Source organism: Cyprinus carpio, chromosome A6, assembly GCF_018340385.1.
Source record: "Cyprinus carpio isolate SPL01 chromosome A6, ASM1834038v1, whole genome shotgun sequence".
Taxonomy (NCBI): Eukaryota; Metazoa; Chordata; class Actinopteri; order Cypriniformes; family Cyprinidae; genus Cyprinus; species Cyprinus carpio.
The window spans coordinates 5,589,666-5,613,112 of record NC_056577.1 but is presented as its reverse complement, the minus strand read 5'-3'; the positions used below and the strand labels follow the sequence as shown (position 1 = coordinate 5,613,112).

Below are 23,447 nucleotides of genomic sequence, written 5' to 3'. Positions count from 1 at the left end.
AAGATCCACCTTCTTGGATGTACTGGTTGTATTCCTGATTCAAAGGTCGTTCGTAACAGACGCGGTTCGCTTTTTTTTTGTGTGTGTCCAAGAGTGTGATTGGATTTTTCCCTCCGAGGTCAGCAGCTGTTGGTGGTTCAGAGAGACAGCAGATCTGGAAGTGTGTTAATATGGCGAGAACCGGCTATCCTCCTCTGTAGAGAGTGGCCTGCGAGAGAGAGCTTTGGTTAGAAAGCGTCTGAGGATCTGAGAGCGTGACACACAGACGGAGACCAAGCTTACCATCGCACCGACTCCATACGCTGCCGCCGCCGCCGCCGGAGAAGCCGCTAGCGCCGCCGCGTACGGATCTGCTGCGTACATGCGACCGTAGCTGCAAAACACAGATGTACACGTCTCAGAGAGAAACAATACTCGTGACGTGAGAAAGCGTTTAAACAGGCGGTGCATCGAGCGACTCTGGCCTGAATCACTCACCTGTCGCTGTAGGCTGCCGCCGCCGCCGCCGCCGCTGCTGTCGGACTCGCTACCGCCGTCGGCTGAGTGTAGCGATACGCAGTGTAGCCGCTCTACAGACACAACACAACCGTACATGAGCCAGGAGAAGCGGAGAGTTAGCAGGGAAAAAAAGGACATGAAAACGTTCAAGAAAAGCAAATCGGAAGTCCATCAACAAGCATTCTGCCACTGATGTTCAGTCAAACACAAACCGCATTCGGAGACCCGTACGCAAGTCTGTTACGCACTGTGAGTCTTCCTCAGTGGCAAACAATAAACAATCACAGTAAAACAGCTCTCATTTCTCTGATGACTGAGAATCGATGGTTTGTTTGTCAGAGAGGGAGACACAAGCAGAAATGGGGATCGTGAGTGCATTAGCGTCCACCCCAAACACACAACCAGGGCTGACCAAACCGATTACTGGTGCCATATTCAGACAGACAGACAGAGAGTGAGATTAGGAGAACATCCACACAACCACACAGACAGCATGCACCCAGAACTCAGAACAATAACAAGCCATTCTCTCCTCAGCATTCTACCCTACGGCCAATCAGGAAAACTCCCATGATCCCTCACACTCCTGCTAGAGCGCAGCCGCCGAGGGAGGAGAGAGAGAGAGAGAGCGAGAGAGAGAGAGAGAGAGAGAGAGAGAGAGAGAGAGAGAGAGAGAGAGAGAGAGCGAGAGAGAGAGAGTGAGAGAGAGAGAGCGAGAGAGAGAGAGAGAGAGCGAGAGAGCGAGAGAGAGAGCGAGAGAGCGAGAGAGAGAGAGAGAGAGAGAGAGAGCGAGAGAGCGAGAGAGAGCGAGAGAGAGAGAGCGAGAGAGCGAGAGAGAGAGGTGGTGGGAGGGAGAGAGATGGTGGGGGGGGGGTGGAGAGAGGGGGGGGGGGGGGGGGGGAGAGAGAGGGGAGGGGGAGAGAGAGAGAGAGAGAGAGAGAGAGAGAGGGAGAGAGAGAGAGAGAGAGAGAGAGAGAGAGAGAGAGAGAGAGAGAGAGAGATCTACGAGTGAATTAAGTGTGATCGCATGCCAACACAGATCGAGTTAACATGCCGCAGAGAGAGAGAGAGACAGGGACTCTGGGAAGGGGACAGAATCAGATCCAGTCTGACAAAACCCTAAACATCCAGAGTCCTTAAAACTATGGTCTCAAATATCAGCGATGCACAACAAGACCTGCAGGAAGTCATTTGCTTGAAACGCAGCGCCAGACGATTATTTACATGCTCAGAAGTGTAAATAATCTAGCGCTGAGGGCTGGGCGGCGCGGCCGACGCTAGAGACGGAGCTGCACTGGTCTTTACGCTTTACTTCTGTGTTTTTTCTGCAAGTCAAGAACAAAAAACTCCTTAAAGGGTTACTCCACCGCAAAATGAAAATGTTGTCATTAATCACTTACCCCCGTGTCCTTCCAAACCCCCAAAATAGCGCTACGCTGATGTGGAGAGACACAGAGGAGAGTAATTATTGAATAAAGTCGTTATTTTTGTTTTTGTTTTCTTACAAACAGTATTCTCGTCTCTTCATAACGTTACGGTTGAATCACTGATGGCAGATGGAGTATTCTGACGATGCTTTTCATTCTTTTCTGGACCTTGACACTGGTATTTATGGGACAGTCACAAGCCTCCCGGATTTCATCCAAAATATCTTAAATTGTGTTCTGAAGACGAACGGAGCTTTTACGGGTTTGGAACGACATGGGGGGAGGGATTAATGACAACATTTTCATTTTGGGATGGAGTATCCCTTTAAAAAACGTTTCACGAGCAACGGCATGAACTAACATTCATTCAAGATTCTGCAGGTGTCAAAATCTGTTTCTAATATTACTTTGACAGTTAGTTTTGATCTTGTGGTTTACTGAAAGAACAAAGATGAAGCAAGATCATATAAACTGTTTTATATTGCATTCCCTGGAAGAGAAACACAATATACTGCTAAAATAACTGTTCTGTTCCGCACCGCCCAGCCCTGACCCGCTGGTTTGGGGTGTCGTCCCTAATAAGAGCCGCTGCTGGGACGTTTGATGCTGCTGCTGCCAAATTTTTCATGCGCTCTGAATCGTTTAGAAAGGAAATGTGCAGAATTCAAGCAGAATTTCTTTCTTTCTCCCCCTTCCGGCCCTCACTCCGGTCAGATTACTGTGAGTTAGTAGGGAAACAGAGACAGCAATCTCACACGATCAATATATCAAACACACGGATTAATCAGAAGAGATGCACACTATCCGTCTGTGAGCCTACCTGAGGCATTCTGCTACTAACCAGAGTGTCCTGAAACACTATTCTACAGAGAAAACAGAGAGAGCTATCGTCAACCTGGACACACACACACACACACATTGAGACACACACACACACACTCGCGCACACAGAGCCGTCCGAATCTGCTGATGAGAAACAAATCGAGTGATGTGTTTGATTCATTTGTCTCACACTAACTTAAACAGGATTGGTGTCTGCGCAGTGATTGTAAAGCATGTCTTCTTCAGAACGAAACGGCTCTGCGTGGCTACAGTTTTCACACCGTAAAGCACTCGGAAAGAGAGAAGGAAAGAGAGGAAGTGAAACCGAGAGACAGGAAGTGTCATACTTACATACAGTTCTGTAGCTCCATAAAACCCATCCTGGTACACCACACTGAGAGACAGAAAAACAAAATGACAGCAAAAAGAAAAGAAAGAAAGAAGGATGGATGGAAGAGCAAGGAACATAAGATTGAAAAAAAATTTTTTTTAAATGGTCAGGGCGCCACCGTGTGGTGATCGAAGGGAAGAGCAAAACAAAAGAAGGCGGCAGGACAGATGAAGACCACAAAAAAAAGAGAAAGTGAAAACATTAATTCACACACATGCAGTGCACTCGGTCATTAAACAGGAAAAAATGCCACTTTGATCCCGTTCAGAATCACAACACATTTGAACAGCTGCGTCATTACATTTCCCGTTAAACGGGTCACACGTCGGGGAAAATGGCATTTTTTGTGTCATTGGAGTGACTCTGATTGCATATTTACATCAGCTGGTCTCATTTTGTGAGCAGAAGCAGCACATGGTCATGCAGCATGCAGAACACTAGAGAAAACTGTGTGTATGTGTGAATGTGAGCCAGCACTGGAGTGTTACCCGGGGTAGGCCTGTATGGTGGGCTGAGGGACAGCGGCACGCACCGCTCCGTACACCGGCCGGCCTCGCCCCCGCAGGGGATGAGCTCCTCTGAAGCTGGCCGCGGTGGACGCGGCGGCTGCTGCGGCGGCGGTGGTGGGATACGGAAACCCTGGAACTACACCCAGAGACACCGTCGTTCATTAATCACACTACACATCAAGCCCCGGTCACACCAAGAACGATAACGCTCTAAAAACTGTTCTAGAGAAAACCGGACATCTATAACGATATAGAGGAAGGATATCATTGGGATTACTTTCAGAACGATGAAATCATTAGAATTTCAAGAATTTCTCACGCATTGAAAACAGCAGATGAGATGGTGGAGAAGCTCAGCACAGCAAGCTTCCACTACATGAGCTGAACTCTAGACAGATCTAGACTGACTTCAGCTGGTTTGAAATGAAGCATACCGAGGACATCTGCTGGTGAAAGCCGTGAAATTGAACTGATACGGACTAAAAAACTAAAGTTTATCTTCAAAAGTGAAAATCAGAGTAACGGATTCTCTGTGACGAAGAGCATGTTTCTTTGGTGTCTGTGTGAAACAGAAAGCAGCAGCAGGTCATTTACACTCGAGCTTAGAATAAACAGACTCACCGCTGGCTGGTGTGGACGCAAATAAAGTCATCGTTACAGTGTGAACTGGGGGTATAATGATACATCGATATGATGTCTGACGATACAATGCATCGATGGCACAAGTAAAATACCAATATCTGTAATATAAATAGGCAGCTTATTTGGCACTGTCTACATTTTCACATAATGTCCGTCAACGGCTGCATTATCGTTCAAACTCACGGATCAGGACTCGGTATAAGGCACAAGGTGAGCTTAAAAGACGTTCGGGATTGTTTGTGGAACAGTCGAGCGCTGTGTGAGAAGTTTTCACCGCACACATCTGAAGCGCGTGCACGCACACAGACAGCCGCACGCGCGAATACTAAACTGAGCGATCTTCCGCTTTTTTTGTGCATGGATCAATAAATACATAATTACATCAATTACACGCGTTTTGGGGAATATCCTAGTAAACACAGTCGGTTAGGCATATGTCTTAACGTTAACAGTTTAGAAAGAACAGGCATGTGTATATTAAATCTGTGCTTGGTTCTTAAAGTAAAAGCAAACTAATAATAAATCTAATGCTGTCAAAGAAAAACACAAGCGCTCACTGCTCCTGACTAAACCTTTGTAACATCAAAAATGATTAATCTATATTTAATTTATACAGTGAAGACTATGCAGTTATTTTACATTTGATTACTACATTTCGGTTGTGTACCTTAAAAATTAATTTTAGACTGAGCTGAAAACCCTGAAAAGCAGTTTATTTAACTGTTTTAAAGAACTTGTGTATTTATTTCCTGCTATTGCTTATAATTTGGTTACCTGTAGAAAAGATTTTTTGCACTGAGCCCATAGTAGCAACCCGAATTGTTTGTCCAATTGTTTATTTTCTTTATTATATTAAAAAATTTAATATAATATAATATTTTTTGTTGTTGTTGTTGTGAATCTACCAACTGAGGTACACAATGTGAAAATTTCCGATAAATGTTCATGTTTTATATTTTGGTTGCATTTGTGAGTTAATAAAAATGTAGATGTATAATATCAAAAATCAATATATCAATCGATATACTTTTGTATCGAATCAAATCGTAATCGTATCGTAGAAATTTTTGAGCTATCGGCAAATAACGTATCGCTGGGTATGAGAATCAATATCGTATCGTATCGTGACGAACCATCCGATCTACACCCCTAGTGTGAACTGGCCTTTACAGTGTTATTATGCCACGTCATCAAAAACATTCACCAGCACAAGAGTGATGATGCACTGCCACAGGAAGGTGAACAGTACAGTGTTTGTGCTCAGCGTCTCACCTGCGTAGAGCTCCGGTGCGTACATCGCGCTCATCATAGGACTCAACTTCCACCCCGCTGAAGCCAAACAGAGAGAAGAGCCTCGGGTTAGCCGCGTCACTAACAACTGAACAAACCCTGAGAACTGTGTTGAGCTGGTTTACCGTAGGGCAGCGTGCTGAGGCCTTCTCCGTTAGCATACGGGCTAACCATCTTCTTATTGGTCATCACTCGAGCCGTAGCGTTGTTGACCTGTTCATCAGAGAGAGAACGAGCATCTGATCAGAGACAGAAAACAGAGCGCTGCTGCACTCAGTCTAGAGCTGCTCTTATCCAAACGCCTGCAGATCACATCATTCAGTCACTGAGCATTACCTTATTAACATGTGGTTAAGTTCACAAGTCACTCAAATCTCAGAATTAAGGAACATATCTTTAACAATTCTTTGAAGTAAATTTACAGCTACAGCAGAAATTGTGGACTCATTGATATTCCCTTATATTGCTTCATGCATCATAAAAAACTCCCACTGATTTTCAAACATTCAACACAAAAACCCAGAAATCAATGCGTAAAAGCAAACGAAAAACAGGGCATTCAACTGCTAACATGGAGGAGAGATAAACAGAGAGAAACAAAGAGATCACACATGACGAAATCAATACACTGTGCACAGCTCTTAGCAAAATCACATTCAGCCAATTACAGTTCATTAACCAGAAACGAGCATATCAGCCAATCAGCAAGCATCAGATGCAGCCTATGGACCAATCCAAATACTCTGCAGCCTAATCCCGCCCCCTCGTGAAAAAAACACATCATATCAAGAGAGAAGGGGGGGGGGTGTTAAGAAACAGAGGGATGCAGGAAAGAAAAAAAGAGCCAGTCAACATTCAATGAAACCACAAAAACAGGAGAAAAGAGCGAGAGAGAGAGAGAGAGAGAGAGAGAACAATCCACCCAATCAGAAACATCAAACTCAAAAAGCCATCCAGTTTGTCATGAACAAGTACACCAAAGTGCATCAAATGAAAGGAAGCCTGTGATTGGTTGTTGTCAGACCTTGTGAGGAGTGACGGAGTTTATGGGTGAGAAAGAGAAAGAGAGAGAGAGAGATGCATATGCTACATGTCACAATAAATGAAATCATGAAGACGGAAAACACCGGCAGGCATCAACACGCTTCTCTCACACGCTGAAGACCAATACGCAAACACCGTCACACACACACACACACATACAGTCCAAAACAAGCTAGAGTCGCTCATCCTCACATGAATATAAGGGCAGAAATATCGTCTGAGGAACAATTTCGATGTGTGTGTGTGTGTGTGTGTGTGTATTTAGGGGCGTTTTTGGCTCATAGGCTGTGCAATAATCAGCAGATATCTGGGGCTGAACTGGTGGAAGCATGATGATGATGATGATGATGATGATGATGGAGTGATTAAAACAATCACAGATGAAATGGAAGATGTGTGTTAGGGCCGGGTGCTATGACCGGGTGAAGTGTGTCCATCGCTGGAGAGAGTACTGCGCTGGGATCTCAACAAATCCAGCGGGTGACTGTGTGAAGTGTGTGGTTAGTTGGGGTTATTTATGGGGTTGGTTCTCAACAAAATGAAGATTGTGTCATTAATCCCTCCCCCCATGTCGTTCCAAACCCGTAAAAGCTCCATTCATCTTCAGAACACAATTTAAGATATTTTGGATGAAAACCGGGAGGCTTGTGACTGTCCCATAGACTGCCAAATAAATAACAGTGTCAAGATCCAGGAAAGTATGAAAGTCATCCTTGTGGCGCAGATGATGCAGAAGAGTATACACAGCATACGGTGAGATAGAGAGACAGAAGACTGTTGACAAAAGAATTATTGAATAAATTCTTTCATTTTGTTTTTTTTTTTTGCTTACAAAATGTATTCTCGTCTCTTCATAACGTTACGCTTGAATCACTGATGACAGATGGAGTATTCTGATGTCTTTCATTCTTTTTGGATGATTTTCACCCAAATTACCTTAAATTGTGTTCAGAAGACGAACAAAGCTTTTACGGGTTTGGAACGACATGGGGGGAGGGATTAATGACAAAAGTTTCATTTTGGGGTGGAGTATCCCTTTAAGGTTTCCAAACAGCATCAATAAACTCTGACCTCACTGAGGTCCAACACTTGACTCTCTCCCCGGCTGCTGGAACAGCTTCACTCTTCTGGGAAGATCTTGAAGACGGATGCAGGATTTGGTCTCGTTCAGACTGAAGAGCATCAGTGGGATCAGACGCTGCTGTTCGGATGGAGCCGGCGCTCAGGGTCAGAGGTTTATAAGCTCTTATTTTAATTGGTACGTAAACTACCAGACAGTCAGTAACTATGTACTTAATTTGGCTGCATTGTTAGCTCGAGGCAAAATGTAGCTAGCGGCTCTCCATAAAGTAATGCATAGTTGCAAAATATGATGTTACCTTCAATAATCCAATATCAGCCTTCAAATAAGAAAGAAGTTGTCGTGTTGTTCGAAAGTTGTTTCCTAATGGCAAAAATAATTTCCACTGAAACATGATATTTAATCATTAAATATCAACAGGTTTTTAAGTAGTTAAGTAATACACAGTCAAGCCAAAATTCATTCAGACACCTCCCCGGGACAAGTGAACCCATGTTATGAAGAGTACATGCGGTTAGCGTGACGCGAGCCTCTGGTCATAACACCCAGCCCTAACGAGAGAACCACAGGAGAGAGAGACGCGGAGGGATGGAGGGATGGAGGGGTTTAGTGTGACAGTCTCATCAGCATCTCAGTGCGTGGGAAAGTGTTAATGATGATGAGAGAGATGGTGAGCGCTGGGGAGGGAATATCATTTCTGTCAGTATCTGTGGTCCTTAGCGACTATAATAACATGATGATGATGATGATTTCATAAAGCTCTTTCCCCCATGCCTCTGATGAAGAGTATATCAGGACAGACCTCAGGAGGAGATGCGGCTGCGCTAGCCGCGAACAGACGGAGGATGCGTTCGGCCAAACTTCACAACGAGGACGAGGGCTGCCGTCGTCTCCGCGAGGCCTCTAACGCATCTCTGTTCCTCCGAAAATAACAAACTAATCAGTGCAAAAGAGCCAAAGACCACAGTGTGTAAAGCTGGAGGGCTGAGGCTAGAGCTCAGGGGTGTGATTGGTGGGATTGATCAGGGATGAAGCCGTACAGACACAAACTTACCATGAGCCAGGAAACGGCGTGACGACACGCGAGCAGTTACCGTGGAGACTGACAACAATAACAACAACACACAGAAATCGTCAAGGGAACAGAAAGGAAAAGGAGAAAATGAACAAGAAGAGAAAAACAAACCGAAGAGAAAGCAACAAAACTATGCCCAGAATGAGTGAAGAACCAGAGAGGAGAGGAGAGGAAACACACAAGGACCGGTGAGGAACTCAAATCAGACATTCACACAACAACAGGACAAATCTTCAGGTGATCAAATCTGTCTGTAGGAGCGCTAAAGAGCAGCCGCATTCATCTGTGTCACAGAGGAGGAGGAGAAAGGGACGAGTGATTAGAGGATCTCAAACACACACACACACACACACAATTCATGGGTGTGAAAATGAGACCGAGTCAAAGCTGGAGCTACGGGCCAAAATAGAAGCAAGTTGAGATGGAAGTACGTCTAAGAGAGCAGTTAGTGAGGCTAACATGCCGAGCCAGTGACATCACTCAGGGGAGGGGCCTAGACAGTGACATCAGAGCCGTCAAAAACAGACACAGGGACAGGAAGTGATGCAACAGACAGGAAACACAGTGAGTGCAGAGCTGGACAGACAGACTGGCCAGAGAGAGAGAGAGAGAGAGAGAGAGAGAGAGAGACATGAGTGAAGAGCTTGATGACTGTGCATCGCTCTCTCCACAGATCTGCTCTCCAGAAAACAAACAAACAAACAAACATTAGGGTGTCATTACATACAACATAATAATATCATGGCAGATAATTCAACTTCTCTTCAAATGATTCAAATCAAAGGAATCTGACAGTGAAAACAATGGCATTCAGAAAGCAAACAGATGAATCTGATTTGGTTATAAAGTGCTGCTGCTGCCCAGATTAAACCCGTTTCCTGCTGTCCAATGAATCTGATGTCTGTGTGATCGACCCATGCACAAACAGCCACGGACACCGGGGGCGCTGCAGAGCAACGGGGCAGGCGTCATGCATCTACACCAGGGCTGCCAAACTCCAGACACAGCAGTGCTTACGTGGGTAAAATACTGCGCTAATTAAGCAGAAATGACGAATGCTTACGTATTGTGCAAGTAACTGCATGCAGCTATTAAAATGTGCACTTTGTACCACCACCTATCTCTCAAGCGGACTACTGACACACTATCTGCAATCTCAATCAGGAGTGTCAGTGGTCCACTTGAGAGATAGGTGGCAGTAATGCACTTTTTTTTTTAGTTTTATTGTATGTTTTAGCTGTGATTCCCATCCACTTCCATTATAAGACTGACAGACTGCAACGGTTTGTGTTAAAAATCTTGGATTGTGTTGTACTGAAGAAACAAAGTCACCTACATCTTGGATGCCCCGGGGGAGCAGATAAACATCATATTTTTATTTTTGGGTGAACTATCCCTTTAATCTGGAAGTCGAATGAAAAATATCACAGGTAAAAAGTGAAAAATCCTCTGCTACATGATTCTTATAATACATTGATATGATTTCAAAAACAGATTTAATTTTATATTTTCTAATTAGCACTTGTATGCTATCCTTTTTATTTTATTTTTAACACTCTGTCAGAAGCATGGCTATATGATGAGAACAAACAAGTGTCATACAATTAACAAAAAAATATAAGACATTAAAAAAAGTAAAAAAAAAATTTGAGAAGAGTTTGAGGGGAATAAATGCCTTTTATTCAGTTATTAAGTAAGTGTTTATGTTTATTACAGGAGATTAAAGAATGAGTCTTTTCTTTCAGTTGTTTGGTTTTTGTTGTAATGACCAGCTGACTGTATATTATCCTCTAACCTTGTCAAAGTGAGATGATGTGAATTATTGTATTCTTTTATAATCACACTAATAGAGACGGCAGAGCGAGCGCAGCTTTACTAACACGAGCGGTCAGTTACACGGCATTAAAAACAGAAAACATGACCCTGCAATTTAGCCTTTGACCTAAAATGAGTTTGACAGCCCTGATCTACACACTCAGTCCTAAAACAAACTTCCTGATTAATTTAGAAATAAAGACGGCTTCACTTGGGTTTACAGCCTGAAGTGACCAAAAAACAAAAAAAAGAATAAAAAAAAACAAAAACATGATCCCCCCGTCTATGAGAGACACACACAGGCAGCGTCTCAAGAGGTCATGCAGGAGTTCAAGAACTAAAACACCCAGAAACCAGCACTGCAACACACTGAGCCTCACGAGGGGAACACACGGCTCCATGCAGCACACACACACACACACACACACACGGCAAGCAACAAGCTTCTCCTCGACTCCCAGATTCACAGAACAATCTACAAATGCACTAAAAACAACAAGTACACAAGCATCTGAAAGTGAGCCGCTTTCTCACAGAATGCACACAAACGCCATTATAAAGGTACAACACCGAAGTTATGAAAGCATTCCGAATCATCAGTCCTCACGTATCGGAAGAATCCAAGCAAATGTTTCATGAACAAAAAAGCCATTCAAACCAGGAGAAACAGAGACAGCATCAGACGCACGCATGTGATTGGCTAACTGTGAGCATGCTCCGTACAAAACAGATCAGGAACTTAAAAAAGGGAAAATAACCACATGCTGTTAATAACCAACACTCCGATCCAAAAAACAGCCGAGAAACAGAGAAAAACTCACAGAATCTAAGGGACTGCAGTAGAGATGCAACCATGCATTGCTAAGCTCACACACACACACTTCCCATAATGCATCACACACAGAGCTGAGCCTCTCAAGCCGTTCCAGGACACATTCGGTCAGTAAAGGTGTGAAATGGTAACATCAGAAGGAAGGAGAAAGACAGACTCACCTCGATCTTCCGTCCCTCCACGATGGTCCCGTGGAGACGCTCTCGCGCTTTCTCTGCATCTGCACTGGTCTCAAACGTCACAAAACCAAAACCCTGGACCACGACAGAGAGGAACACACATGAAGCGTCGGCCCTCCCAAACACATCCAGCTCAAAGGAGCAATCCACCCCAAGATGCTCCCAGAAAGGAGATGTTTAACAGAAAGCTCATCCACGAGACGCTCGTCTTTAAGCAGGAGTCATGTCATTACTCATCCTGTTTACAAGCCTATAGTTACTGTTCCAGGGATACTACTAGGATTCTATCTTAAATACTCGCCAAATTATTCATTTGCGGAGGCCCGTTCATATTCAAAATCATCTGCAACACCGTGTTGTATCCACTAGATGCTAAATGATCTAATTCTAGATCTCATCACATATTAATCACACACCAATTTAAGCTGAGAATGTAGCCCCAAAAGATGTGTAAGATGAGTGAAGCAGTGAATAGACCTTACAGAAAGTAGCTTTAGAAATAAATATTTTGATTCAATATAGCGTAATAGATGGGCATTAATGGGTTTTTAAAAAATGAATTTTGAAATATGAAATATTCAAAATATGAAACTACAACGTCTAGTAGGAGGCAGCAAGTCGTTCAATCATTCATTATATCTTATACAAACCCAAATGCCTTTTTGTTTTTCATAATTAATCACACCAATTAAAATGTTAAATAGTAAGTAGACATAATTACTTTTATTAGGTGTTGCATCTGAATAAATGTTTAGAGATTATCAGAATGTTTATTTGAAGCGTCAGTTTTTACAGTATGATCAGTCACACCTGAACACACACACACTGAGAGAGAGAAAAGCCGTATCTGCGTATATTACGAAAGACTGATAGAAGTGGTGCCGGTTTAAGGCTAGATTTGTCGCTCATGTTTTTAACAGAACACACCGTAGCAGAATATATGTGAGTTAATGTCTAATCTTTGTGGATGCGTTCTAAGATGTGATGCTGTCGTTCTGGTATCTTTAACCGTTTTCCCACATTCACTTCATGAAGTTCCTGATTCTGACACACTTATTACTACTATTATGAGAGTATATGTTAAAGCATAGATGTAAACTTTCATCAGCTGCAGGAAGGGAAGATTTACTGTAAATAATGATATCAGTTTCAGTCTGTTTCTCACACAAAAACATCACATGACTTCAGAAAACCTGGAATAAACACATCACATGAATGTGTCACATTTTATAATACATGTCCCTGCAGCACAGAAGCAGTCATCAGTAGCACAGGTATATTTGTAGCAATAGACAACAATACATTGTATGAGTCACAATTATACATTTCTCTTTTATGACAAAAATCATTAGGATATTAAGTAAAGATCATGTTCAATGAAGATATTTTGTTAATTTCCTACCATAAATATATCAAAACTTAATTTTTGATTAGTAATATGCATTGCTAAGAACTTAATTTGAACAACTTTAAAGATGATTTTCTCAATATTTAGATTTTTTTGCTCCCTCAGATTCCAGATTTTCAAATAGTTGTATCTCAGACAAATATTGTCCTCCTAACAAACCACACATCAATGGAGAGATTATTTATTATGATGCATGAATTTAAATGTTAAAATATTGACTCTTATGACTGGTTTTGTGGTCCAGGGTCATTTTTTGAGGTTAGCAGATGCTCAGCGCATTCTGCTAAACATCTGCTGTAATTACATATTTTTTTTTTGTGTGTGGGGGGGGGGGTGATTATGTGTAATAATAACTCTAATCAGATCATATTCAAATGCATGATTTTAAAACGGTTTCTTACCTTTGAGCCCCTCTCATTGAAAATGATCTCCACATCCAGAATCTTTCCAAATTGCTAAAACACACACACACACACACACACACATATATTTACACACACACACACACACACACACACACAGAGAGAGAGAGAGAATGCTCAACATAAACCCACAGCTGTTTGTGTAATGCATACAAACTGGTCATTATAAAAGAAGAGCTGCATTTACAACAATCACTTTAACGTGTCGTTACAACCTCGGGCACCAGGGGGCAGAACTGGCCCTCAAACACACCACAGTATTTCATCATGTTGTTTCTAAAATCATCTGAGGAATAAACCCTGAAGCCTGTGAGGCCTGTAGTACCCCGAACATCTGCCGCAGGTCTGGGTCCCTGAAGCGGAAGGGGATGTTGGAGACGTGGAGCCGCTTCGGGGTTCCTTTGGCCTCGGAGGACTCACTGCTGCTGGAACCTCCGGCAGAAACACACTGAAGCTCTGCCTGAGTAGAGCTGTCTGACATCTGAGAGACAGAGAGAGAGAGAGACAGGTCTTACAATCACACGAGTGAAGACACAAATCACAGGCGTTTGAGATGATTCATGTGGGGCCACCAAGACCAAAGACTGAGCGACAGGAAGTCCTTCGACACGTTTGTTGTTCCAGCTGCTCAAATGGTGCGAGCGCTCAGACGTCACCATCTGCTCGAGGAGCTTTACACTTACTTGAGCGCTGGGGTTAGAGGAGGGGGTGCTGCTGACTCCTGCCGGGGCCTCCGTCTGGCCCCCTGCGGAGTAAACGCTGCCGCCCCCGAACTCCAGCGCCAGGCCGTTCTGAGGAGGAGGAGGAGGAGGGGGAGGGAAGGAGGAGAACGGAGCCACGATGCCCTCCGGAGCTCCCATCGTGTCCTGTGAACCCTGCAGATCAGAGACACACAGAGACCAGGGTTAATCGAGCGCTCGGCCGAGATCCAGAGCGAGGGAGACGGTGAAGAAAAGAAAAACAGCGCACTTAAAAGAGCGACCGCCATGAGAGCGAGAGCAGAGGAAAAGTGAAATCAACCGGAATGGAGAGAGAGAGAGAGAGAGAGAGAGAGAGAGAGAGAGAGAGAGAGAGAGAGAGAGAGAGAGACTGTAATGCATTCCTCTCACAGATGACGCCACTAAAAGCCAGAGATATTACATTTCTCTCTTTCTGGTGACAAGCAGATTCAGGCAGCTGTTCAATATTAATGAGGTCCTCGTGCATAATTTAGACACATAAGCTAGCACAGCAGACGACACGCAGATGAAGCTAGCTAAGAGTTTCTGATCACAGATCCCACATCGGCTACAAAACATGATCCTGAGGATGGGTAAATATCACGATGATGTCAACGGTGTTGCTGCAGTGACTGATGAATGCACTTTAATCCAGTGAATCCAACAAAAATGTGCAGAAATGATATTTCACAAGGAAAAAATAAATTACATTTGACAAAAAAAAATGGTCTTTTTTTTTTACATTGTGCCATTATGCACTCATTATTCTTTTTTATTCTCATATTGAGACATAACAAATACTACTATGTTAGGTTTATTAATAGCACAAAAATCGGATACAACAACAGTAGCAGAATTGGGTACCAGGATGTGCTTCACTTTCTTCATGCAAAATGTAATTGTTAGTAATTTTCTTCATTTTATTTTGTGAGGAAATGTGTTTTCATGAGATTCAGCCATTGATGAGACTCTGAGAAACACGTGTCACATCTCTGCAGAGAGAAACAAACAGACTGAAGAGACTCATCCCGAGAGAGAGAGAGAGAGAGAGAGAGAGAGAGAGAGAGAGAGAGAGAGAGAGAGAGAGAGAGAGAGAGAGAGAGAGAGAGAGAACACTGTTCTGTCAAGTGTGCATTCCTCCTCCAGCATCACTTCCCTACATGGCAGCAGGATGAGAACGGAGAGAGACACGGTCTGGTATTTATAGCTCTGAGATCTTTCTGTCAACCGCAGGAACATTAATGAACTTTATTTATGAATTAATTTTCAGTATTCTTTAGATGTTTCCTCTATATACTTCCCCAATCATTACGGATCAGCTGTTCATTCAGCCTGACGCACTCACTCCATCTGAGTCTCAGATCTTGTTTGTTGACTTTCACTGACACGGTGGTTTTTGCACAAAGCAGTGAAGTGATCGGTCTTTTTATAACCCAGCACACACTGCATGGACTGTAGGTCACTGATTCTCGAGTCAAGAATCAAAGACTGAACCGATTCCCTTCAGTTGCACTAGAGGCCTTTATTAATGCACATCACTATGATCCGTCGGTCGGAGCGAGGAGTGTGTGTTCAGCCGAGCGAGGGCAGCTTTAGTTACGGGTCAGCTGGCATCTGTGTAACGTGCAGCTGTGCCACGGGTCGCCCGTCTACTGTAACGATCACAGCCGCTCTGATCACCAGACGCTTCAGCCAACGACGCGCCAGTCCTGCGTTACAAAAGAAGAGCGAGGAATCGAGAGCTCTTCATTAAAACATAGTTGCCATATTTTTCTATTATTTATTTTTTGGCTTGTCTTATTTTTTTTTTATTGTTTTATATATTGATTTAGATTTGATTGCAGAAACATGATCCTGACCAACAGTTTTGGAGATTTTACCCCTTCAGACCTGCCGGTGTTATTACTGTTAACTAACACGAACTGTTAAAAATGTTTTTTATTAATTAAAATAAAGCTTAGCAAAATAAAATATTAACACTGAATACAAACTTGAATGAAAATAAGAAAATTTGGCAAATAACAAATAAGTTGAAGCACTAATGGTGTGTTCACACCAAATGCAAATCGAATCATTTGCACGAGTAGATTACAAACAAAGTCAATGCAAAGACATGAATAGAGGGGAATTTACCCCAGGTGACATGAATGACGTGAAATACGCGATGCGTTTGTCACTAACATGTGATATTTGCGTCATTTGCGTCTTCTGCTCAAGTTAAACATTTCAAATTGAGGGGAAGATTCGTCTAAAGCAGCGATCATATTTCCTCACCACGGCTGATTACTGGCGGGATGTTTTTCGTCTCACTCACGCGAATACTGAATAGTGCAAGTGTTGTGAAAAACATCCCGCGAGTAATCAATCTAGAGCGAGGGATGCGATGCGCATATTTTGTAATTGTCATTTAAATCTGAATAATCTTCAAATGGTTTGTCATAAAGTAAAATCTCAGGAAAATGTTTCAAATCTAAATATGACTTCCTGTTATGAAACAGGACATCATTTCAAACATGTCCGCTGTAGGGGACACCAGGACTAAAAGCATGTTTGTTATGCATTTTGGGAGACATAACTGAATAGGAAAATAAACAATATATCAATATTCTTATGAAATATTATGAAAATCTGGCCAATAATTACTCCCATTATGACAATTCTTTTTTCAACACCCTGTTCCAACAGCACATTAATATGCAAATTAGATACAGTGTATAGATACGCTGTGTTTAATGGGAAACCCAGTTTATGGACATTTTTACACACATATTGCATAAAACAAAATGGTATGTCAAATCATTTTGTTATATATTTTATAACAGTTGAGAATCATCCTTAAAGTTTGGCATAAAAAAAACCCTGAAATCTAAAAATTGATTGGTGATTAGAAAAAAAGAAATCTCATTGTTTGTGCGTTTTTGATGTCTATTCATGCCATTTTATTTTTTTAGAAAAACTGAGTCCTAGTGTTCTCTAGAGAGGACATGGAATAAAATATGAATAAAATATCATTTTTTCCTCATGCTCTAAACAATGACATGACATGAAAAAATGCCAAATTCACAAATCTTTTTTTTTCTGGGTCTCAGGAGGACACAGAATAAACACAAATAATACTAAAAGCACAGTGAGGGCAGGGCTAGAACACCACGACGGCTGCTGAGTGACCGACTTGCTCGACTGCAGGATCACACACACACTGGACACGCCCACAGCCGCTGCTGATTGGTCAGCTGTAACCCGATCTCAGGCTTCTCTCTCTTCAGGGGGTGTGCCCGTTCCTTCTGCCCTGACCAATCAGAGTCCAGCAGCGCCCAGCATGGGTCCAAAGGTTCATGAGTCCCAATAAAAGGCTGCAAACGCTGGTGTTTGAGAGAAACACACACACAGAGTGAATGTTTGTCTCTCACACACTCTGCTCTCAGCACATGTGTGTCCTACAGAAACTAGTTGATCTAGTTTGGATGGACGACTGCTCCTTTGTCCAACACACACAAACTCATTAGTCCCAGCTGGAGCTCCTCTTCACCGGCAGACCAGCAGAACCAGAGATGGTCTGGTTTGTGTAGAACATGAGCTCTCCAGCGCAGCGTCAGCGCTGAACTCTCACACCGAGAAACCCACCCAAGAAAAGCAAACCAGCTGCATGACTGACGTCTCTGTTCCAGCTCGCAGCTCTGGGTGTTGATGTCATTAATGCATCGAGTGTGTATGTGATGAGTGTCTGATCACTGGTTTCTGGGCTGAACTCAACTAAAGCTGCACTGCACACGTCTGAGACGCATGTAAACACATGTACAGTAACAGCAGGAACGGGACTGTGTCTAAACCTCCTGCTGTGTGTGTCGTTACATTTCTTGTGTACTTATGTCTGTTATACATCAGACATCTATTGTAAATGTGTTACTTTAAATCTTTATGACTACTAGAGTGGTGTTAGTTTGTTTATCTGTATGCTTTGTTTTTATAGTGTTTTTTAGTAGTATTTTGTTGTGTTACACTGCTGTGTCGATCAATAAGTGATCGAGCGATCGAAGCACTGTCTGACTGCTCTGTTGTTAGTTTATTCAGCTATGAACCGTTCGAGAGGGTTCCCTGTATGCTTCACAGCATTAGCTGGGAGAATGTTTCCGCAGAATGTTTCTCTCAGTATCGGCGGAGAAACTCAACATAGGTGCATCTCTAGCATCTACCTTTCTATTCTCATGTTTGAGATCATGCTGTGGTTTCTGTGTGTGGTCACTGGGACACCTGCATTTGGAATCAAACATTCAGAAATAAGCAAGTGAAGCAAGTGTATTTTTTGGCTTGTTTTTTTGTTTTTTTTTTTAGGTTGTATTAAAAACAATATTGTTATGTCATCATTGAGTTTTTTGTGTGTGATATAGGCCTATATTTCTATGCATGACAAAGGCAGCAGTTGTGAGTTTGTAAAGCGAGCGTGTGAGATCATGAGAGACAGGTACGGGTCTCTCCCTCGCTGCGGGGCAAACGCTGGGTGGGGCTCGGCATACTTCAGCTGGCCTCCATCACTTACTGTCCACGACTCTGGCTCTTCTACACACATTCTCCCTGAGAGTCACTTTTAAAAATCAATTCCCATTCTCCCCCTCCCTCCCCCACCATCCCAATCCCATTCCTGCTTTTAAAGGAAAACACTGAGATAACAGCTGCTCGAGCCCTCGGGAAACACAGGAGAGGGGGAGGACGGAGAGAGAGAGAGACAGATTCCAAGGTACAAGACAGACAGCTTTTGACTAATAAAAGACTGATTTGTATCGCAGCACGTTAATACTGACGCCGCATGTGTGTGAGACAGATGAAGAAACAACTGCTCCAGAGCACCTGGTGCCTTCAGTCGAGAGACAGCTGCAGAAACACAAGAGTTTCCTCACCTCCAGCACACTCGGTGGAACCTGCTTTACACACACACACACACACACTACAAACACACACACAGACACAGACACAGACACAGACACACACAATACAAACACACACACACACAATACAAAAACACACAAACACACACACAATACAAACACACACACACTTACACACACAATACAAAGACACACACACACACACTCTCTCTCTCTCTGAAGGTGTTATCTGCAGCTGCAAATTCTCTAATTTCTAAAAAAAAATTTAAGCATTTAGCAGAATGCGGTTTACTTATGTAAGCACTCACACACTCACATACACACACGAGTGCATTATGCTCGGTGTGTCCAGGCAGGAATCGCAGCAACATGAATGATTGAACACTCACCGGCCGCACAGGAGGGTAAAAGACTCCCATCATCCTACTGACCACGACGACAGACAGCAGACAGCCACAGCAGCGTTCCTGCCTTCAGACGATCTCTCTGACAGACTCTGACACATTCAAAATCTCCCTCGCTCTCCCTCCCGCTGTGTCTCTCTGAGTCTCTCTCTCTCTCCTTCGCTCTCTCTCTCTCTCTCTCTTTCTCCCTCTGTGTCTCTCTCTCTCTCTGGATCTCGTGTGTTCAGCTCCTCTCTCTCCTCTTATATCACTCACTCGTTCCCTCCCTCTATTTCTCACTCCACACTTTCTCTTAAAACAAACAAAAATCTTAATTCTTTTCTTGATTTTTTTGCCTGATTAAAAATCTAAAAACTGTTTATAAATGGTCAAAATACTGATTTATTTTCAGTTAGTTAACCGATCAGCCAGCTACACTAGCGTTCCCTGAACGAGTTTAAACATGTAAAATCACAGCAAATGGAATTTCACGCTCTCAGGACTAAATATCATCAGCATAATATACCATCCTCTTCAATTTAATCTTCAAATCCTATATTGTTCAACAGCCCATGAGTTTATTTTTTTTTTTTTAGCATCATAAGAAAATATACCATATGTTTCTGATATGATATTACAATAATATTGATATTTACAGACATTCAATTGTGCACAAAACCTGAAAACAGAGCAGATGTGAAGCTCAGTCAAACGGCTGCTGATAAACGGATAGAGACGGATAGAGGGATTACAGAGAGAAAAAGAAGATAAAGAGTGAGATTAACTACACCAACTGAACACACACACACACACACACACACGCTACAGCTGCTGTAATCTATGATGCTAATCTAAACACTCAGATTGTTCAGTGCTTGAACAGCTCCTTGTGTGTTCTTCTCAGTGTAACTAAGATATTTGATATTTATAAATAATAATATTTTTTAGAATATTTTTTTTTTTGTGGTGTGAGTTTTAGTGTGTGTATTTTTCTTGTGCGGCTGAAAGTGTATCAATGAAACCAGTGTCCCTGATAAAGGACTTCCTGACCGGCGTTCACGCAGTAGAAATGATAAAGCACAGTTAAACTGAAAATGCAGAATTATGTAATATTCAAGATAAACAGAAGGCTTTCATTATGTGTTATTGAGAATCTGCAGCTAGTGAATCCTCGAGGTCTGAGTCTGACCTGTGTTCCAGAGCCGCTGACTGACCGCTGACCTCCTCGAATGGACATCAGCGCGGCGTGAGAGACACATGCGCTCATCTGCGTGACACCAGTATAAGATTCACTCTCACATTTAGATTCCTTATCAACTGAGAACATTTAAGCAGCAGATCTGAGAAGAATAATGAAGACTTTAATTAAACCTGCGAGCAAAAGCCCTCAAAATGACATCAATTACTGGAGCGAGATACGAGATGAAGAGCTGAGACCAGCTGCACCTGAGAGAACCGACACACGGCCGATTACTGCACGCTAATTAACCTCAGAGGACGCCGGACATTATGAAAGCATCACGGCCACGATCAGAACCGATCCGGAGCACCGGACACACCACACAGGCTCCAGTCTCGACTAATAACTGGTTCTAACAGCCACCAGTCTGAAAAACATTTTCAGTAGACAAAAACTCATAACGTTACAGAGTCAAACTCTCTACTCTTTATACAGTGTGTGTCACTGCAAAGACCAGGTCTGTCCTCATTTTCACTGTTAAACTCAATACAGCGTCTTAACGAAGGTCTATAGTTCTAAGGTCTATAGTTTGCAGTCAGCATGTCTCAAATGCAACTACACCAAACTCTAACGAAGAAGAATACAGAAAACATGCAACTGTTATTTGAATTGAAAGTTCTTCGTATTTAATCATTTAGCAGATTACAAATGAGGATGATAGAAGCAATCATTTAATACTATTTAATACTAAAAACTTATATTCAACATTCCTCTTGCTTCATTTGCTATCTTGGTTTATTTTGACTGAGCTTAAGAGCAATGCATTGTGGGACTGCCTTCACATGAAGGATGCACATGATCCGTGTCTCTCAGTGCTTGTGTCTGTGAGATCTGCAGCGTCACGCCGCTTTAATTGGGCTCCAGGTTTAATTGGCCTATAGTGGTGTGTAATCAGATTATCTGTGGTCCACACGCGCCTCGCTGCTCCGTCAGGGTTCAAGCCCAGCTATTGTTTACACATTAAAACAAGAAGATAATCACGACACGAGGGACAAGCGGGCAGCGGAGGCGGCTCAGTACTGCCACAGCTTTACTACAGGACTCTAACAGTCCAAAAGATCCGCTGTAGTTTATATTTTTAGCAGATGTGACGAGCGGATCGGGACACAGACAGGACACATCACACACACACGGATACGAGGCAGACGGGGAACGAACGGTTGGACTCTCAGCACTGATGTGAGCAGGACAGGCTCTGAATCACGGTTGTTTCTGCACTGCGTCTCTTGATAAACACCCTCTCTGAGCTCAACACAGCTCTCAGCTGGAACTAATGTCCCTCCTACAGTCTCCTGAGGGAACACTTAGCAGTGCGCACTGCAGTCGACAGACTGGAATACTCTGCAGTGCTGCTTGCAGTAAATCTCATGAACCGAAAGAAGAAACACATCATGGAGCGCAAGCCTATTTATAGAACCATGCTGATTTTTTTTTTTTAAACTGCGTCATTTATGATCACTCTTTCAAAACTCATTACAGAGCTTTTTTCTGCATCATTCTTAATAGTGACCTTCATTGCTGTGATGCAAAAAAAAAAAAAAAAAAAAGCACATTACTGTAATAAATCAGACCAGGATTTGTAAATTAAAGTCTGTATACGTCAAATTCTGTCCAAATTATTCACTAACAGAAGAACTTTACAATTAAATCATTTTATTTTTACTTATATTTACATTTATTAATTTAGCAGATGCTTTCTCCATTTCTTCGCGTCACACAAATGGAAATGAAAAACAATGTTATAATGGAACAAACACAGCTTCTTTCTCTTGAAATGGGAGCTGGGTGTGTGTTCAACAGACTCAGCCCAGAATCTGCTTTCAGACTGAAAGTCTGAGTGTGTTTTCTGCTGAAATTTGAGGACCGGCTCAGACCAGCACTAAATACAGACAGAAACATCTGGAGTCCATGTGTGTGAAACACGACTAGAGCCCAGAGAGACAATGAGTCACAGAGAAGCCCTCCACCTCCCCGTCATGTGCCTCATTTCCTTCAGGACTGAGGAGCCGCTCGCTGCCAACACACACACACACACACTCTCTCACACACACACACACACACACACACACACACACACACTCTCTCTCTCTCACACACAGAGAGCAGTGTCTCACTGGAAGAACTCGCAGATCTTCTGAGAGAGAAGACACTATGATTCCCTCAAACTTACTGACCTGTAACTTCCTGTTAGAGGAGAAGAGCAGAACGGAGTGATCAGGCAAGAGAGGGACAGAACAGATGGAGCTGGAGGAGGAGGAGGAGCTCAGTGAAGGACGGAGGGGAAGAAGAAAGACAAGATGATTTGTGAATGAGAGAACGCATGTTTCAAAGCTCTCTGTTATTCACGTGTGTCTGTCTGTAATTTTATACTTTGTGTGTGTGTGTGTGTGTGTGTTACTGCTGAACGCATTTAAAATGGAGGTCTGGCGTCCTGACATCAGTGGTGTGTGTGTGTGTGGAACTCAATGAGGTACTGAAAAATCAAAGACCAAGAAAATGAAAAACACATTGCTCAACACACACAAAAATAGAGCTCTTTCAGAAGGTGACTGAAAAGCAAGCGCTCTGAAGGGAATAAACTCGACACACACTACAGCTGGAGGGAACGTCTTCGATCACCCGTTTCCTTCACATTTTTATATCTAGCTATTTGATTAACGGTTTAACGACAGACATCTGAAGAGACTCTATCGCCCCCTAGACAACCGTAGCGCTCGAACATTAATGCTGTGCTTGTTTACTTGCGTAAAGTTCCTGTCACTGACCAAATCAAAGCAAAATAAAGAG

The 23,447-nt window shown here is 42.9% G+C and overlaps 1 protein-coding gene across 8 annotated transcripts in view; it reads right to left on the bottom strand.

The window, feature by feature from the left end:
* Positions 1-80: 80 nt before the first annotated feature.
* rbfox2 (RNA binding fox-1 homolog 2) overlaps positions 81-23,447 on the bottom strand; it is a 26,082-nt gene continuing 2,715 nt past the window's right edge. Inside the window, exons 1-13 of one of the 8 annotated variants that reach the window (XM_042757613.1) lie at positions 19,427-19,580; positions 14,119-14,310; positions 13,761-13,916; positions 13,415-13,468; positions 11,588-11,680; positions 5,705-5,792; positions 5,562-5,618; positions 3,627-3,783; positions 3,099-3,141; positions 2,767-2,788; positions 478-569; positions 283-373; positions 81-208 (exon numbers count right to left, since the gene is read on the bottom strand). In XM_042757613.1, coding sequence (XP_042613547.1) covers positions 138-208; positions 283-373; positions 478-569; positions 2,767-2,788; positions 3,099-3,141; positions 3,627-3,783; positions 5,562-5,618; positions 5,705-5,792; positions 11,588-11,680; positions 13,415-13,468; positions 13,761-13,916; positions 14,119-14,310; positions 19,427-19,459 — 1,149 coding nt within the window. In that variant the 5' untranslated portion in view covers positions 19,460-19,580 and the 3' untranslated portion in view covers positions 81-137. Of the gene's footprint in view, positions 209-280; positions 374-477; positions 570-2,214; positions 2,644-2,745; positions 2,789-3,098; positions 3,142-3,626; positions 3,784-5,561; positions 5,619-5,704; positions 5,793-11,587; positions 11,681-13,414; positions 13,469-13,760; positions 13,917-14,118; positions 14,311-19,426; positions 19,581-23,447 lie in introns of those variants that run through there. The other 7 variants (XM_042757608.1, XM_042757610.1, XM_042757612.1 and 4 more) reach the window with 7 other exon arrangements.